This window comes from Lampetra fluviatilis, chromosome 62 (genome assembly GCF_964198595.1).
Source record: "Lampetra fluviatilis chromosome 62, kcLamFluv1.1, whole genome shotgun sequence".
In the NCBI taxonomy this organism is placed as follows: Eukaryota; Metazoa; Chordata; class Hyperoartia; order Petromyzontiformes; family Petromyzontidae; genus Lampetra; species Lampetra fluviatilis.
Genome location: NC_136336.1, coordinates 4,506,213 through 4,525,231, shown reverse-complemented (window position 1 = coordinate 4,525,231; position 19,019 = coordinate 4,506,213). Strand labels below are relative to the sequence as shown.

Here is a 19,019-nt window from a genome sequence, read left to right as displayed (position 1 = left end):
TTTAACAATTGCAAGGGGCAGCTCTGGTAAATCGGGGGGAGTGTTGCCGTCGGGCTACTGATGAGAACCATTGAGTCGAAACCGCTCCGGAATTTTTCGCCCGCTTAAGCAAAAATGCTGCTGCTGCTGCTGGATATCTGTTTGGAAAGTTATTAGGCTCATGGACTGAAACGTCAAAATGGTATTGTTGTATACAGGAGGTCGTGATTTCGATCTGACCCTGACGCCTGCTGTTTATTTGGAGTCTGCGTGTCTCTCCCTCTCTCTTCCCGTGGGTCGCGTGGATTTTTCTCCGGGTCAGCCGGTTTCCACCCCCCTCCAACATTTAGAATGAACATCCACGCGTTTAGAGGGTTTGACTGCTGCTATACACTTTGACGTGATAAGCCACTTTGTTGGGCTGTCATCTATGGCCAGGTCGATTTTGAAAAAGAGGCTCAGTGGGCCTCACCGGGTACCATTAAAATAGTTAGTTAATGGATAGTTACATACATTTCAATTTAAAGCTTTCGTGACTGCAGGGATTCATCTTCTTGATTCTTTCGGTAAAGTCACGTAGAAAGGGAAATAATAAAATAATAAAAATAAAACATAATAAAATACAATTCTCACGAAGGTTTCGGCCACAACGCAAGCAGCCGTCCTCAGGTGAAGAACAGGTCTGTCGGGAAGACAGCGTCTGAATGAAACACCCCAGGCTTGGAGCGTATATTTAAGCTGGGTTGGTCAGAGTAACGTGTTCTTGATATTGCTTTCCTCTGACCGTCATCAGCAGCAGCCATGGTCAATCCACTGCTGGACTAAGTCCGTCGTGACAGCCGCCGCCAAGCTGTTACGAACCAGCCATTACCCCCGGGTCGACCTTGCGAAAGTGAAAATGACCGCACAGGTCCCAACGAGCGGTTAAGTCGAGGATGCTGCTGCTGCTGCAGCTGCTGCAAATCCAGCCGGCATCTGCACGCGGGCGGAATTCATTGCTCCATCTCCTCCGTGTAACGTCCTACGTTGACATCGTAAATGCTGCACAAAAGAGGTGGTGTCAGTCCGTGTGTTCCATTGCCCCCCGCCGCCCCCCGTAAGACGCGTGGGCAGCGCACGTGTGCTTAGCCACGCGTCAAAATTTCTGACAGGTTGGTTGACCGTCTTTAAAAAAAATAAAGGGAAGGTCTCTCCACCACCCACCTCCCGTAGCAAGAGATGTGATGCACGTGCGGTCCCCACGAGCACAAGGGGGGGGGGGTGCAGCAGATGTCACACGGCTACAGATCGACGAGGCTGGAGGGGGGGGGGGGTCGACATCGCTGGAACGATCCTAACCGGTGGCCGGTTATTGCCGCGTGTCTGCGTCCTTGAGCGAAATGTGTTGATTGATAACACTGGTCAACACACTTTTTCTGGCATAAGGTATTCCAACGGTTTCTAAGGTAATTTTGGGGTGCTGATTCCAAATCTGGCATCAGTTTTTGTCTATCACATCAGGTCTTTTTGAGATATCAAATATTGCATTTTCAATAAAAATTGCAGAAGAAAAATATTAAATAAATGTGGATATCTACATAAAATGATTCTAGATTTGAAGCTTTCGTGACTGCAAGGATTCATATGCTTGGGTTTTTTCGGTAAAGTCACGTAGGTGACTTTACCGAAAAAACCTAAGAATATACATAAAATTATATTATAAAACACTATCCTAAAAATACAGCACCATATTTTAACACTAAAGCAGTCACTGACTCGCAACAACTTACAATCATAAGTGACAGAGTTAATTTCGGGTAAAATCAATGAAAATGGGGTATGCCGATAGCATAAAAATGAAATTAGTCTAAAACAGCTGCAAAAGTCCAGGTCAGAAAAAAATGTTTTTTTTTTGGTGACCAGTGTAATAATTAAATTTGTTTTGGGTTAGATCATTGCGTAGGTATCATGCCAACTGGTTTTCTTTCTTTCTTTCAACTCTGACCCTTCACCATCCGACGGCAACTACCACCGCTCCTGTTCCCTGCTTGCTGCAACTCGCGAGCAAATATTGCTGGGGTCTTCCTCCATCCACCCTCCACTATCTGGTGATGTGGCAGAGGTCGCAACCGGGTACCCGCAAGTCATCAAATTCATGACTCGAGTCTGACTCGAGTCCAAGTCACATGACTCGAGTCCACATCTCAGAGGTGGGACAAAGTCATTGTTATGCAAGTCCAAGTCGAGTCGCAAGTCATCAAATTCATGACTCGAGTCTGACTCGAGTCCAAGTCACATGACTCGAGTCCACACCTCTGCCTGTTTGCGAGTCACTGGTGAGTCACCGTTTGTCACTCATTTCCCAACGTCTTGTCTCTTCTCACAATTCAAGTTCCTAGAATCAACCCACCCGCGCCTGCAACATGGCTTCATCCCAGAGGTCGCAATCGGGTACCCGATTACCCGTACCCTACCCGGCTGGGTACGGGTAGCCGGGTATCGGGTAGGGTACGGGTACCCGTTTGCGACCCTGGTGCGGCCAGGTACGGGTAAGGAATCAAAACCCGTTTGCGACCTCTTTGGTGTGGGGGTGGGCGTCCATATTTATAGGAAGCCGCCCGCACTAATAGTTTAACACGTGTGAGGCTTTCGCGACCAATATTATTCATAATCAACGTTTTTGGGTTTAGATCGCGTTGTTTATGTGTCGTAACCCTCCACCACCCGACACGGCCAATCAGCAAAAAAAGTGTCACGTTGACAAAAGACAAATAGTTCACTGCTTTAGCCCACCGGTGTGTTGAAGCGTGAAACCACAACATTTACAATTTTTGAGTAGCACGACGTTTCGCTGGTAATTGCATCCAGCATCATCGGGCAATTCGCCAGAATGGTGAGGCTCTGCTCTTGCTCCCGGTCTTGCTCGCTGCAGGTGCCTCTCATGTTCAACAGCCGCTATCCCCACGTGACCAGGTATCGTGCCAACTGCGTTTTATTTTTAAATCCTTTATATTAAGTTCACTTGCGCGCTTGCTTGCTTGCTTACGACCGTGCAAATCTTTCGGTCGTTTTTTAACCCACTTCCCGTGATCCAATCGAGCTTACATTTTCCACACAGACTCGTTGTGCGTGACAATTAATGTTCGTGAAATTTTTTTCCCAAAATTTTACACTTTTTAGGACAAAAATATTATACTTAATTACCAATTGCTTAATGGTGCCATGCAATCATCTGACCCATAGGTGGCAGCCATCTCAAGCCAGAGGACGAGAGGACTCTAGCCGCCACGCATATAAAGGATTTATAGTGAAAAACTTTGTTTTTACGGGTTATACTTGTTAAACTCTGACGAACCCTCCGCCGGCCGATGGCTCCGACCACGGAGAGCGCTGTTGGCTCATTCACGTGGATTTTATTTTCCCTCCGGGACCTCGGGGTTTCCCCCTCCACATTTAGAAACATGCCTTGAGATTATCGAGATGGTTTTGCTGCTATAAATGTCCAAACAATGGGCCACCTTGTTTTGTTATGGGGTCGTCCATAAATGACGTCACGCGATTTTGGACGATTTTTGACCCCCGCCCCCCTCGTCACACGGCGTCAAATATGACGTCACAAAGCTCTGCTCCCCCCCCCCAAATAGAACATGCTTCAAATCGCTTTAAACTATTGTCATCATAGTGCGTATTTAATGTGGCGCTGAACTCTGATGTTGTAGGAGTGTTGTTGTAAAAATTAGTGTTGTTATAACAATTTTATATTTATTTAAAGTTGCGCATTTTTACGTGACGTCACATTTCTGAAAACACAACTTGGGGAGTGCTGTTGGTTGCTGGCTGCGTGACGTTTTGGCCTCTGGGCCTGTGTGTTAAAACAATAAAAATAAAGTTCATGCACAGCTTTCTCACACAAATACAGAGATCCCCCACCCATATAATCTTAACAGGCTGTTGAGGCAAGTGCTGTTAGAGAGCACCTATGAAGGCCGGTACGACACACGAGGGGGTGGGTGGCCAGCACCACGCCCGGCTGCCTTTATCGCCTTAGTGGCGATGTTTTTACGCAACGCACCAGGTACTCATGAGGCTGAGTCGACCTAGGGGAGGCCCAAGACCGCTTCAGATAATCGTCACTGGTATTGACCGTGAGCGGGAAATCGAACTCGGCCCGCCGGATTCGTAGCAAAAGCGCGCTAACCCCTCCACAACCGCACACTCACAAAGACATCTCACACACACGCACACACTGGTGTATCACCTCCATGTCACGTTTAATCAGCCGTGTTCCAGAGACGCTGCTATGCGATAGCGATTTCACGAAACCTCCAAAACGGACCGCTCACCCCGCCTCCCCCCGAGGTTATTATGAATCAACAGCAGACCCGGACAGACGTGCAGAGGAGGAGCAACGCGCACTACGGGCAACAAAACGCGCTGAAACTTTGGCCAGCGCTAACCACAGATTTTGGCCAGCGCTGACCACAGATGTGGGAGGTTGGTGGCCGCGTGACCCAGGCGTCAAGACCACTGGCCTGGGTTCGAATCCAGGTCTCAAGACATAACGTGAAGAAACGTGTTCTTTTTAAAAAGAGAGTTGACATATCCTCGGCCCGCTCACCAATCAGCGAAGTGCTATTTGGGGTGAGGTCCATTGAGCCGGGAGCTCATTTTCAATGGCAGATTTTTTTTTAAAGAAAATCCGTTCGGTTCTTACGTATAAGATGGCAGTGTGTTCAGAAGCCAGTTGTAGATGTCTGCTCGCTACGCCGGGGGGGGGAGGGGGGGGCTTCAGGAGAAAGAGTTGGTGTAGTTTTGCCGTTCCTCCTCCTCCGTCGAAGGGAGGTCAGATAAAAACCCCACCCCGCATTAAAACGTGGTGTCGCGCCTACTCAATCCGTATTCCAATTCCAACTCCGAGAGGTACAACTCCCATTCTGACTGCCCTTGGTAGTTGGGTTGGTTAAAGAGATGAAGTGTATGAACTTCAGACACAGCAGCAGCAGCTCCTTCTTGGGCCGTCCTCTGAACAACAAAGATCCCCCGTGTAGCCTTGACAGACTGTTGGGGCAAGTGCTGTTAGCGAGCACCTATGAAGGCCGGCACGGCACACGAGGGGGTGGGTGGCCAACACCACGCCCGGCTGCCTTTGTCTCCCCAGTGGCGATGTTTTACACACCGCACCAGGTACTCATTTGAGGCTGAGTCTACCTAGAGGAGGCCCAGGACCAGTGCAAATAATCGTAACTGGGTGTTGGCCGTGAGCGGGAATCGAACCCGGGTCGCCGGGTTCGTAGTGCAGCGTAGTGCTAACCACTACGCCACCGCTCCCCACAACAACAACGTACGCACACTGGGTTGGTTGCGACTGCACCTGCGAGTGCTCCGCTGGAGTTGTTCACGGATAACTCGTCTCGTCACGCGACGCCGACGGTGCAAATTGCAGTTGGGGGAAATGTTGCGGTCACGTGGTGCGGCGCGGCGGGAGGGTGGTGGTGGTGATTGGTGGTGGTTGGTGGTGGTTGGTGGTGGTTGGTGGTTGGTGGTGGTTGGTGGTGGTTGGTGGTGGTTGAGGCAATGTCCATCCTGCATCTGACGCGGCATTCCCGCATTTGAAACTTGAATGTGGGTCGTCACTCTAGGCAGCGGACACTATGACTGCACGTTTGATTTTCACCGAATTTGGCTCGGCACGAAAAGGCTAAGCGTAATTTTGATGCGGAATTAAGTTTCTTTTGGGTGAGATCATCGCGTTGTGCAAAATGTGAATCTTTTTCTTTTTAGTCTTTAACCATAACCCCTCCACCACCCGACACGGGCCACGTGCAGCTGTCTGGATCCTTCCCGTGCCCCCCTCCGTGCAGCCGCCCGTTTAACGTGAGGTTGGCAGATTCGGCGCTGCGCGTGTTGAAAAGTCGGCCACACTTCAACAGATGTCGCGCGTGCGTGCCGGCAGGAAACTCTGAACCCTGCGGTGCCACCACTCAAACCCCGGCCCCCCCACTCCCCCCCCGCCCACCCGCCCACCCACGCTCCGCGAGCCGAGAAGCCACAAATTTCAGATGTGAATCAGCAGTTTTCTATTTGAAGGAGCAGACCGAACAACTTCTGTGTATTTACGTTGCTCCGGTAACCGAAATAAAAGCGGCCGCCGCTGTTGTTGTTGTTTTTCCTTTGAGCGACGTCGTCTCACTCCGCAGCAGCGGTGTGGAGACGTCTTCCCTACCGGGGGCCAAATTAGGACTCTTTGAAATAACCTTGGGTGGTGGGCACATTAATAACACGCGTACGCGCGCGTGCACAAAGACAAAGATCCCCCGTGTAACCCTGACAAGACTGTAGGGGCAAGTACCGCTAGCGAGCAACTTTGAAGGCCGGGCACAGCACGGCACACGAGGGGGATGGGCCAACGGGGGCCGCGCCCGACCGCCTTTGTCTCCTTCGTGGCGATGTTTACACATCGGCACCAGGTACTAATTTGAGGCCGAGTCGACATAGGGGAGGCCCAGAACCGGTTCATATCATCGTCACTGTTGCCGGGCCGTGAGCGGGAATCGAACTCGGGTCGCCGTGTTCGTAGCGCGGACCGCTAACCCCTGCTGTTTGAGAGCAGCAGCAGCAGCAACGGCAGGAGCAGCAGCAGCACACACACACACACCTCTGCAGGGTGGTGCTGTTATTTCTAAGTTGTGGGTAACATCCCTCCCCCGTGGGCTGTAAGTTGCCCACGCCCGCTCTGTAGCGCCGCGACGCCCGTTTGCCAGCGCCGTGCGGCTTAAGGGGTCTCGCCGCGCTGTGGAGGCGGTAGTGCCGGTGGCGGGGAGGGTGAGGAGGAAAAGGGAGGGAGGGTCGGATTGACGTGTGCGGCAAGGGCGTCACTACTGCGCCCCCTTCAATGTGGGCAGTGAGGCAGTGGGGGGCTGGGGAGTTGCGGGGGGGGGGGGGGTCCCACACAGAGCCAGGGCCCCCCTCTCATGATTTTCACCGCGCTAGTCCTCGGGCTCGTACCTGCACGCACACACACAGACAACAGATGTGGCTGTCGGCCACGATTCTGTGAAGAGCAGCGGCCTGATGTGCCACCGCCAAAAGGTAGGTTTTCAATCGGTGCACACTCTGCATTCTAAGCTTTAAGCTTATTTTGTTTAACATTGGTGGGACCTCAAGAGACCAGGACTAAGTGTAATTTGCATGAGTTTCCTGGAGCATCAGTCTGCCGGTAGTGGACGATGATTGCCATGTATGATTGATCCCAATTGAGTAACTGGCGGTCTAATTTCTGCTTCGGACACCAAGGTCTCAAACTTTTACAGCCTCATGTCGGTTCTCTGCTATCACGTCCCGGTGTGGAACTCTCTCATCCCTTTGCACATCCACAATATCAAATGCACTCTGACTTTCAAGGAACATCTAAAGGCCTCTATCTGACTGGTCAGTCTTTCGAGCAGCCCCTGAGCTTGTCTCCGTGCCTCTGAGTTGTTGACTTGGCTGCAGATTTTGGCGCGTTATGTCATCTTCTTGGTTCTTTCGGTAAAGTCACAAATTATTTTATTATGTTTTATTTTTATTATTTTATTATTTCCCTTCTACGTGACTTTACCGAAAGAACCAAGAAGATGAATCCCTGCAGTCACGAAAGCTTTAAATCGTTATGTCATCGTTATCCATTTTACAATTTGTCAAAATGGACCGCGACGCACAATGGCCCAACTCTCGCGAATTTGCATCGCGGATTCTTGAGCATCGACTGAGAAGCGGACGACCAACGACGCGTGGTTGCCATGACACCACCCGCAGCGATAACCGAGGGCGGCCGCTGGATTATAAAACCGCCACGCTCTGCTACAAAGCGGCCGTGCGGTTGGTCCGCGCGTCCCCTCACCGCGACAGCCGCTTGCGCAGGTCCTTGATGGAGTCGTTCTTGCGCGCGAGCATGTCCTTGAGGTTGCGGTAGGCCGCCGTGTCCTGGAACTTGCTGTCCAGCTCCTGCAAGCGCGACCACCAACAACGTGGGTCGTGACGCGGTGGGTAGGGCGCCAACGGTGGCTGGGAGACGTTAACCACCTCGCCTGGTGTGCAGGGGGTCGTGGGTCAGATCCCAACGCTTGACGCCTGTTGTACGTTTGGAGTTTTGCGTTTGTCTCTCTCCCCGTGGTGGCGTGGATTTTTATCTGGGTCCCCTGGTTTTATTTAAAATCAATGTGTGTTTAGAGTATTTGGCTACAGCTAGAAATTTCCACGCGATAAGCCACTTCGTTGAGCTATCATTTGTGATAGCGAGGTCGCGTCTGAAAAAGAGCTATACAGCTCAGTGGGCCTTACCTGGTCAAATAAAAAATTGTTTAGTTCATTCATTCTTGCGTCAACACTTTTGTTCGCCTGCGCCGTTCGGTAGTTCAGACGTTCATCCGGGCAAGTGTCCACCCACCCAGTCAGTAAATCTACCCATCCAAGTCACACATCCACCAATCGAGTAATTAAGTCGGTTACTCAAAAGCCCATTCAGACATTCATCCATGCATCTAATCGCTCATCTTCCCTGTCATACACCCATTCCTTGCTTCTGCTCCTCTATATTTCCAGCACATCGATCCTCCCCACTTCCTCAACCAGATCCACCTTCTTCCTCTCTGCCACCAGCTTCTTCACCTTTCATCTCCTCCTCCCCCCCTCCCTCCTTCCTCCCTCCCCTCCCTCCTCCTCCCCCCTCCCTCCTCCTCCTCCCTCCCTCCTTCCTCCTCCCCCCCCCCCCTCCTCCTCACCTTCTCGGCCACCTCGAGCTGCTGCTTGATGCGCAGCAGCTCGTGCTGGCTGGCGGCAAGGCCCTCCTGCAAGGCCGCAGCTCCGGTCGCGCCGGCGCTCTGCTGGCGCTGCAGGTCCGCACGCAGCGTCGACACCTGCTGCTCCAGCGCGCTCAGGTCCGTCGACGGGGGCGGGCGCTGCTCTCGCAAGCACACGCACGCACGCGCACACGCACAAACATTCGCCCTCTCCAATTAGCCTGCAACAGGCTAATTGCAGGCTAAGCTAGCACCTAATGAAGCTGCCACGGCATACGAAACTGGGTGGGTGTTCTCGCACCGAGCCCGGCCGCCTTTGTCTACCCAATCCTACTGTTTACACAGAGCACCAGATACTAATTTAAGGCCGAGTCGACCAAGGGGAGGCCCAGGACCGGTTCAAATAATCGTCACTGGTGTTGGCCGTGAGTGGGAATCGAATTCGGGTCGCCAAGTTAACCGCTACGCCACCGCTCCCCACGCTGACATACGCGCGCGCGTCAACATCGCAAGGATGTCAAATGCACGCGCAAACGTCAAGCAGAATGCAAGTCGAGAGCCGATGACACTGCAGCGTGCAGCAAGAGAACACACTGCCGGACATAAAACGTATCCTGCAAGCGCGTCACATAGTTGCGTCTGCCTCGCACGGGCGCGCGTGTGTGCCTGTTGTGTATTCGAAGCAACACCGGTGACCCATGGACAACGGTTTGGCCACAATAGCTCGGCCCCATCAGTGCGGAGGTCACCTGATCTGCAGGTGGGTGCAGTGACGCCTCCTTGAGGCTTCTCTCCAGACGAGACCTCTCCTCGAGAGCGCTGGTCGCCTGGCGCAAAGGGGAAGCGGTCAAACACACAAGCGGCGGGCGAGGTGGCTCGGACAGATAATCCAGTCCTACCGTTTGCGTGGTGGTCGCGTGGAGTTTTCTCCGGGTCCTCTGGTGTTTCCCTCCGCAGTTTATAATCGATGTGTGTTTCGAGTCATTTGGCCGATATTAATTTCCACGCGATGATGATGAGCCCACTTCGTTGAGCTATCATTTGTGATGGCCAGGACGCTTCGGATATAGAACGACGCAGCTCAGTGGGCCTTACCTGGTAAAATAAAAAGTTTAGTTTTATTTGTGTGATGCGGTGATGCGGTGACGGCGTATTCTCACCACGTACCGACTGGCCGCACGTTAATTTGTCCATCTTGCAAAATGTATTTTGCGCGCGAGCAAATTATTATTCCTCTCGATTGGACCACAAAACTCCGGAACAAGCGGCGAACGTGCCACCGCTCAGCTACATCACTGCCCCCCAAACCCCGACCCCACGCTCCCCACTGCCCCCCACAAACAAAATGTGGGGGGTAGCTGGCTGCACGATGCGCCAACCCCACGCTCCCCACCGCCCCCCCCCCCCCCCCCCCAGAGCCTCAAGGGCCCTCTCACCTGCATCTCCACCATCTTGATGCGCACCTTCAGCTTTTCATTCTCCTCTCTTAGCCGCTGAATCTCCTGCATCAACGCACACAGACACACCCCAGGCCTCCCTTTGTCGGTTGGTTGAAAGACGGAGGGGGGATGCGGCCACGGTGGATGGTGTCAACGATTCCAGGATTTCCCTGATTGCAAACGTCGGGGCGTTGAAGTACCCTCACCCCCAACCGCCACCAAACCTGGGAAGCAGCAGCAGCCACGTGATAGGCCCACGTGACGCGGTCGCGACAGGAGGCGGGGCGCCACATGCCGCGTGCGTGAGCGACGACTGCGGCTGGATACGAGGAGCGCCACGAGGGGGATCGTCATTTTTGAAAAGTCGTCGGTGAGGTCCGTCGCATCGACGGCTCGAGCCAGGGTAGGTTGCCCACATCTGGGCTTTAGATGCCGAGGGCTACCGGGGAGAGGGCAGTAGCAGCACGCACCTTGTTGAGCAGCTCGGTCGCGCCGACGTCGCTCAGGGGGGTCAGCTTCGCCTTGCTGACCTCCGTGCTGGGCTGCAACGAACGCAGCACAGCAGCCCGTCGCGTTTTGACAACCAGCAGGCGCGCCGCGAGCGTGCAACAGTTTCACTTGCAGCTGGACGTACAAGGCTACAAAACGTGCGAGAGACGCACCGGGAAGGGTCACAAATGATACTGGTGTTTGGTAACCTCTGCTGTGTACAATGATCTTCCCAACTTGTAATTGAGTGCATTCATTTCCATTATTTCAATAAAGCAATGTCCTTTATTTGACCACAGAAACATGTAAGGGACACCCTCTATACATCTCTTTAAATGTGCGTCCACACCTGCGCAATCAGTTACGCAACACCCAAATGGCTCGCCTCGAAATCACGCGACGCAATCAACCGCTTTGTTCCACACACCCGGGCGAGTAGTCGCGCAACAGGGAAACTGCATCGCGCAACCAACAATCGTAACAACCAATCGTAGTTCACACAAATGTGGCGCATGATGAGTGAAATGTCTCAAAAGTCGAGTAGGTCCCTACTGCAAGAAACCGGTTGCGCAACTAGTTGCAGAGACGTCCAAGTACATGCAATGCAGTTGTATGCAACCGAGCTGCACAACTGAATTGCTCAGAGGTGGCCCTGGCTTTACAGACAGTGCAAGTTAAGCCGGAGCAGTTAGTAATGTATTAGAAGAGGACTTCAAGAGCCTCCAGAATTCTCGTACCTTTTTTCCGGCTGCAATGAACTCAGATTTCTCCAGCTCGGCTATCTGTTCCAGGAGCTCTCTGTTAAGCAGAAGAAGAAAAAAAAAACAATGCATACAGAGCAAACACAGGCAATGTCAGAACATCACAAGGAAGAGGGCAGCGCTTCAGATGGTAGGGGAGACGGTCCACAATTCGCAGTCAACACTTCGACAATTAGGGATGTTCGGATTGGCTTCGCTAGCGATTCAATTAATGTTCCCTATTCAATTAAACTCGAGTTTTTTCTTTAAACACCATCGTGAATGAGGCAGTCACTTGTGGCTGGAGGTCACGTGAGCCCTTTACATACAACGTATAGGCATCAAAAAATGATACCTACTCGTGAGCTTGTGTTGATTTTTATCAATTATTCGAAACACTGGAAGGGAAGAGGGGGGCACGGTATAATTTCTTGAATCAGGGCGCATACCACCCATGCTATGCCACTGGTAGGTGGGTAGACAAGCAGGTCGGTATGTATTTAAGTCCACTTCTGCGTGGGTTTTTCGCGGCTGTGCAGCGTTGCTCTCCGGCTGCACCGCGCGTCAGAGGTCGCAAACGGGTTTTGATTCCTTACCCGTACCCGGCCGCACCAGGGTCGCAAACGGGTACCCGTACCCGGCCGGGTACGGGTAGCCGGGTATCGGGTAGGGTACGGGTATCGGGTACCCGGTTGCGACCTCTGCCGCGCGTTGTTCGGCACCGTCATCCCGACGTTTTGCTCCATCTGCTGAAAGCTTCTTAAGGAAGTGAACTCGGTTACAAGCAGAAGCTGCCAGCATATGGGAGCGAAGCGTCGAAGGACGTCATGCCGATCAACGCGCGGCAACGACCCGAAAGAACACGTGGCAGAGTTAGGCCATTCAATTCAGACTCGTTTCTCAGCGGTGAGGCCCCATTGAGCTACGCGGCTATTTTACAAAAACGACCACGCCCCAAGACCCGTCGGCAGTGGCGGCAGTTACAGGACATCGCAGTCGGTCGGCAGTGAGACACCAGGGGCGAGTGGACAAGTGGGCGAGTGGACAAGTGGGCAAGTGGGCGAGGGTGGGCAGGTGATAAGGGAGCAGCAGTTAAAAGATATTGCAGTCGGTAGGCAGTGAGCCAGCAGGGGCGAGTAGGCAAGTGGGCAAGTTGGCGAGTGGGCGAGGGTGGGAGGGTGATAAGGGAGCAGCAGTTAAAAGACATTGCAGTCGGTCGGCAGTGAGACAGAAGGGGCGAGTGGGCGAGGTTGGGCGGGTGATAGGGGGGCGGGCAAAGACCGGTTCTCCAGCTCGGAGACGTCGGCCTGCAGCTTGAGGTGCCAGTGCTCGGCCTGGCTGAAGAGCTGGCGCAGCAGCAGCACGTTGGTGTGCGCGGTGTGGATGAGTTCCGACTCAAGCTCCCCGCGCACCACCACGCGTAGCCCCTCCAGCATGTCCGCCACCTCCTCCGCCGTGAACGTGTCGTCCACCAGCCTGCGTGTGTGCGCGCACGCAGAAGACGAAGATTACCCACCCGGTCCCCGGCCGTAGCCGTGCGGACTGTTGGGGCGAGCGCTGTTAGCGAGCACCTGTTAAGGCTGGCACGGCACACGAGGGTGGTGGTGTGGCCACATTTTTGCTGATGTTTACACACCATACTAGGTACTCGTTTAAGGCCGAGTCGACCTAGGAGAGGCCCACGACCGATTCGGCTATCACTCGGCACTGATTTTAGGCGTGGCCAGGCATCAAACCCAGGGGGTGGGGTGCATAGTAGCGCAGTACACGAACTACTACGCTACCACTCCCCACACGCAAAAAACAAACCCAGGATCAGCATTACAGACATCATCATTGTCCACACATAACATATTGTCAGCATAACCGTCATCACTGCCCTCTGCATCGACGTTGACTATCGTCACCGCCACCTCATTCACCTTGACCTCCACCACCGTCTCCTTTAACGTCTCTGCTCTGTCATCGGTGGCTGGAAGAGAGGGAAGCTGATTTAACAAATAGCAGGGAGGGTAGCTAAGTGAAGGTGGCTGATGCAGGGTGGCTAAGTGAGCATAACTGAGTTGATGGTGGCTGCGCGTGGGAAGTTGAGCGAGGGACAGCAGAGCGAGGATAGCCGAGGAGGTGGTGCAGGGTGCAGCCTACCGGCTCTCCTTCAGGTCCTGCACGCACGAGTCGACCGTCTTCAGACGCAGCAGGCGCTTGGAGCGGGCGAAGCGCATGTACTGGATCACCTCGTTCTGGTGGTGCTCGTTCAGGCCCAGCTCAGCCTGCAGCCGGCGCGCGGGACACACGCACCGACACGCACCGGCACGCACCCCACAGAAAAATCAACACGAAGACAAAGATGGCCTTTAACAGACTGTTGGGGCAAGTGCTGTTTGCGAGCACCGCATGAAGGCCGGCACGGCACGCGAGGGGGGTGGGTGGCCAGCACCACGCCTGGTTGCATGTATCTACCCCCAGTGGTGACGTTACGTTTCAAGGCTGAGTCGACCTCACTGGGGGTGCCACCACAGCGCCGCAGGGCTCCGTTCTGCCAAGGAAACTGTGGCGGCTTCATCATCAACCGCTTCACAACGGCCACCGCTCGCCGCCTGCCGCTGCTGCTGCCCGCTAACGCTTCTTCCACATGCGAGACGTGAAAGATGGACCCACGGCAGAGGTCGCAACCGGGTACCCGATACCCGTACCCTACCCGATACCCGGCTACCCGTACCCGACCGGGTACGGGCACCCGTTTGCGACCCTGGTGTGGCCGGGTACGGGTACGGGTAGGCCGTGAGTCACTGGTGAGTCACCGTTTGTCACTCATTTTGGGTAGGGTACGGGTACGGGTAGCGTACGGGTACCCGTACCTGGCCGGGTACGGGTACGGGTACCCGTTTGTGACCCTGGTGCAGCCGGGTATGGGTACGGGTAAGGAATCAAAACCTGTTGGCGACCTCTGCCCCACGGTGCAGGGACCGCGGCCACCCGAACCACGCAATGGACCACCAACGTCGCCAACAACGAAGTTCTACGCCCGCTCTCTGGCGGGCTGGGCAGCATTTAGTTGTGCTACTCCAGAAGCTATCGTCACGTGGCTCACAAACTTAAACCTGCTTGCCATACACTAGAAGAATAACGTTGGTGATGATATTTTAAATTGTGCACCATTGCCAACGGAGTCAAAGTACAGGGTGGTTCCCGATGTCTTGTGAGCCCCATTTAATTCTCTAAAACGTAATAATTTTTCAAGTAAGGTTGATTTAAAACAGTAATTAATATGCAAAAGGGACAAAAATGTTCAGGGTAAATTCATTGAACATGTTTTTTCTTCTGCAGAATGGTGGGACGGAAAGTACTGCCCTCTAGCGTAGCAAAGTGGTAAATTCACTTAAAAGTACTGTGGTATGATAATTGGTTTTTTACCCTTCTATCTGGCAACAAAACTGACACCTTTTTACGAGGAGTCATGTTTGCATAGACCACAATACCTGCAGTCATAATGCAAACAGAAAACATAACTCTGATAATGTATGCACTGTCCTTGAAGTTTTGTTTGCATTATGACCGCAGGTATTGTGGTCTATGCAAACATGACTCCTCGTAAAAAAAGGTGTCAGTTTTGTTGACAGATAAAAAGGTAAAAAAACAATTATCATATTTTTTACTGGCAAATTAGGTACCAATGGAGTACTGTGGTAGTTCTGCACTAGTGGTAGGTAGGTGTACTACTACTGTGGTAGTTCTGGACTACTAAAACACGTGCAGTGTATCTGCTTCTGCTGACCATTCTCAACAAGCAACGTGGAGCGGTGGTGGCGGAGGTGAGGGCCGGGGGGGTGGGGGCCGGGGGGTGGAGGAGAATGGGGGGGATTTGGGGGGGAAGGGGGATGTGGGGATGGGGGGGATATGGGGGAATATGGGGGGATACGGGGGGGAATGGGGGGTGATGTGGAGGGGATGGGGGAGTGATGTGGGGGGGGGGGGTGATGGGGGCCGGGGGGGGGATGGGGGCCGGGGGGGGATGGGGGCCGCGGGGGGTGGAGAAAAATGGGGGGGGGGTTTGGGGGGGAAGGGGGATGTGGGGGGTGGGGGGATATGGGGGAATATGGGGGGATACGGGGGGGAATGGGGGGTGATGTGGAGGGGATGGGGGAGTGATGTGGGGGGGATGGGAGGGGGGTGATGTGGGGGAGATGGGGGCCGCGGGGTGGGGGGATCGGGGCCGGGGGGGTGGGGGGGGATGGGGGTTGGGGGGGATTGGGGGGGCACCATTCTGTGAAATGTCCGAATGGGGATTCTGTGTCTCGTGGCATGACATCGTTCGCACAAGCTGGACAAAATTGGAACGTGGGAAAAGTTCAACAGAAGTGCGTTTTACTCGCTAGCACGCTGGGTCCTATTTTATTAAAGGGAACCTACCGAGCGTTCATCATCAACGTTCAGATGAGGGGAGTCAGGCGACGGTACATTGAAGTCTGGATTTAATATTTAAACCTGTTTCTGCATCCACGAACAAATATATTTTTAAAAACTACTTATTTGGTGACGCTACACTGGCAGTGATGCAAGAGCACAAATAAAGAAACCCTCACCCCACCCAACACATTCGTCAATAACTCTGTGGGGTGAAAAAATAAAAGGTGACGTTTCGGACAATTACCCTACTTCACAACACCCCTTACAAAAGCACTTTGTTGCACTCAACGTTCACGCCATACAACGCATCTAACATGATAACAAGCTATTAAATTATCATCAAGGTTTAACATTCAGACGCAATAATAATGGCTATGGGGCCGTCCATAAATGACGTCACGCACCTAGGGGGGGTGGGGGGTCAGACATTTGTGACGATGTGTGATGAGGGGGGGGGGGTTGAGAAATGTGACGTCACATCAAAATGCGCAACTTTAAATAAATATAGACAACACGTTCTACTTAATTAAATAGACTTGTTAATAAATTTTCTCCTACAACATCAGAGTGCATCGCTGTGATGGTTCCACCTGAAGACGGAAGCTTGTGTTGCCTCCGAAACGTCGTGATTTTTATTTTATTTTACTTTTATTAATTTTAATGTTTTACCTACGTGACTTTACCGAAAAAACCTAAGAATATGAATCCTTGCAGTCACGAAAGCTTCAAATCTAGAATTAGAGTCTATGAGTTTCGCCCCCGCCAGAGGAATTTGAAACAGTGGCTCCGGATATGTAAACAGTGGACAGTGATCTATTGACCAATACATCACTTTCACTTCAATGTATCATTAAGATCTAAGGGGCCGTCCATAAATGACGTCACGCGATTTTGGACGATTTTTGACCCCCCCCCCCTCGTCACACGGCGTCACAAAGTCAGACCCCCCCCCCTCAAATATGACGTCACAAAGCTCTGCCCCCCCCCCCAAATAAATAAAACATGCTTCAAATCGCTTTAAACTATTGTCATTGTAGTGCGTATTTAATGTGCCGCTGCACTCTGTTGTAGGAGAAAACATTTATTAAAAGTCTATCTAATTAAGTAAAACGTGTTGTCTATATTTATTTAAAGTTGCGCATTTTGATGTGACGTCACATTTCTCACCCCCCCCCCCTCCTCGTCACACATCGTCACAAATGTCTGACCACCCCCCACCCCTAGGTGCGTGACGTCATTTATGGCCGGCCCCCTAATCGTTAATACAAACGTACAATTGTAATCATTGTCATGGAAACGCTCCAAGGTGGGCGTACACACACCCACACACACACAGATCAATCCAGCAGTAGATACACCACGGCTCGTGACGATTTAACACAACAACAACAGCAATTTCGGCATGGCAAACACACACACGCACACGCGAATTGCCTCGTCGTCTGCCGTGTAACTCGCCCCCAAGAAGAAGAAGAACGCCCGGTGACTTTGTGGGGCACAGAGAGGGCCTCGAAAAAAAGGCCTCGACTAGAAATTGTCGATTTAAAAAGAAAAAACAACAACCGCGCTCACCATTTCCACGCGTCGCGCTCGGCCACGACAGAGGACGCGGGTGTCGTCTAACGCACCCTGAGACTGTCTTGTTGTTTACAAGAAAGAAAGTAAGATCGTTTGCATTCGAACGGTGAAACTTTAGCGATGTTGGTGGTGGTGGTGGTGATCGGGAGGTCCGAGGCTGCAACGGTGCGGCGTAGGTCGGTTACCATGGCAGCAACGCGAGCCCCTCTGCGATTGGACGCCTCGCGTCACGTGGTGCGAGACCAGTAAAGGTGGGGGCCCACGTGGGTTTCCCCGTGTGCGTAAAATATTGGACGGTACGTGAAGGGTCACTGCCCGAAACGTCGCCAATTATTGATATTTTTTTACTTATTTTAAGGCCACATTGTGTTTGTTGTTGTTGTTGACAAATGCGTTGAGTTTTTGTTAATTGTGCTTGTGCGCTACTGCCAACGCAGCAGCAGCATCACCAAATTATTCATAAAAAACATAACCCGTAAAAACAAAGTTTTTCACTATAAATCCTTTATATGCGTGGCGGCTAGAGTCCTCTCGTCCTCTGGCTTGAGATGGCTGCCACCTATGGGTCAGATGATTGTCTGCCACCATTAAGCAATTGGTAAATAAATATTTAAAAAAAATCCCTAAACAGTGTAAAATTTTTGTCATTTTTTTTCACGAAAATTCATTGTCACGCACAACGGGTCTGTGTGCAAAATGTCAGCTCGATTGGATCACGGGAAGTGGGTTAAAAAACGACCGAAAGATTTGCACGGTCGTAAGCAAGCACGCAAGCAAGCAAGCGAACTTAATATAAAGGATTAAAAAAAATTAACCCGTAAAAGCAAAGTTTTTCAATGTAAATCCTTTATATGCGTGGCGGCTAGAGTCCTCTCGTCCTCTGGCTTGAGATGGCTGCCACCTATGGGTCAGATGATTGTCTGCCAGCATTAAGCAATTGGTAATTAAATATTTTAAAATATTTCCCTAAACAGTGTAAAATTTTGGAAACATTTTTTCACGAAAATTAATTGTCACGCACAACGAGTCTCTGTGGAAAATGTCAGCTCGATTGGATCACGGGAAGTGGGTTAAAAAACGACCGAAAGATTTGCACGGTCGTAAGCAAGCAAGCAAGCACGCAAGCACGCAAGCAAGCAAGCGAACTTAATATAAAGGATTTAAAAAAATACCGAAATGCTGATTGTATCTAACAAAGCTTCCACTTGTAACAGCTGGTGGCCCCAGCAGCATTCGTTTGGTAGGCTCCTCCTAAACAAAAGTATCGAGACTCATTGAGGCTTTCCCGGGTAAACGATCGGAACGATAATTCCAATCAAGTCCATTTCCGTTCTTGAGTCCAGCTTCTCTGTCGATGGGAAACATGCGTCCGATCAACGTCACAATAGGAATAATAATAATTCCATTTATATTGTGGCTTTTCACCAAGGATTTCAAAGCGCTGTACAGGACACAGCAGCAGCAGACAGCATAAAATATTATATAATCAATTTAATAGATGAACTAAACGTTACAAAATCGGAAGCGTACATAAATAGGTTTTAAGACGCATTTTTAAAAATGTTCACAGAATCAGAAAAATCCATGATATCACGTGGAAGAGCGTTCCATAGCCTGAGGGTTACACAGGG

At 51.8% G+C, this 19,019-nt stretch overlaps 1 protein-coding gene across 2 annotated transcripts; it reads right to left on the bottom strand.

The window, feature by feature from the left end:
* Positions 1 to 5,991: 5,991 nt before the first annotated feature.
* LZTFL1 (leucine zipper transcription factor like 1) lies at positions 5,992 to 17,582 on the bottom strand. 2 transcript variants are annotated; one of them, XM_078881769.1, is made up of 10 exons: positions 17,383 to 17,582; positions 13,549 to 13,673; positions 12,685 to 12,879; positions 11,401 to 11,461; positions 10,645 to 10,716; positions 10,172 to 10,237; positions 9,485 to 9,562; positions 8,718 to 8,894; positions 7,838 to 7,941; positions 5,992 to 6,963 (listed from the first exon to the last, which is right to left on the bottom strand). In XM_078881769.1, the coding sequence occupies exons 1-10, from the start codon at positions 17,383 to 17,385 to the stop codon at positions 6,945 to 6,947; spliced, it is 900 nt and encodes a 299-aa protein (XP_078737895.1). In that variant the 5' UTR covers positions 17,386 to 17,582; the 3' UTR covers positions 5,992 to 6,944. The 2 variants fall into 2 exon arrangements, with proteins under 2 accessions (XP_078737895.1, XP_078737896.1); XM_078881770.1 differs by lacking the exon at positions 17,383 to 17,582 and adding an exon at positions 17,245 to 17,293.
* Positions 17,583 to 19,019: the final 1,437 nt, after the last annotated feature.

Bases quoted from the DNA above. Each gene is read 5' to 3' on its own strand.
- LZTFL1 (XM_078881769.1), bottom strand. The intron at 9,563-10,171 runs GTGAGAGGGCCC...CCTTTGCGCCAG, and splicing joins TCAAGATGGTGGAGATGCAG to GCGACCAGCGCTCTCGAGGA. The intron at 8,895-9,484 runs GTGACCTCCGCA...TTGCGAGAGCAG, and splicing joins TGCACCCACCTGCAGATCAG to CGCCCGCCCCCGTCGACGGA.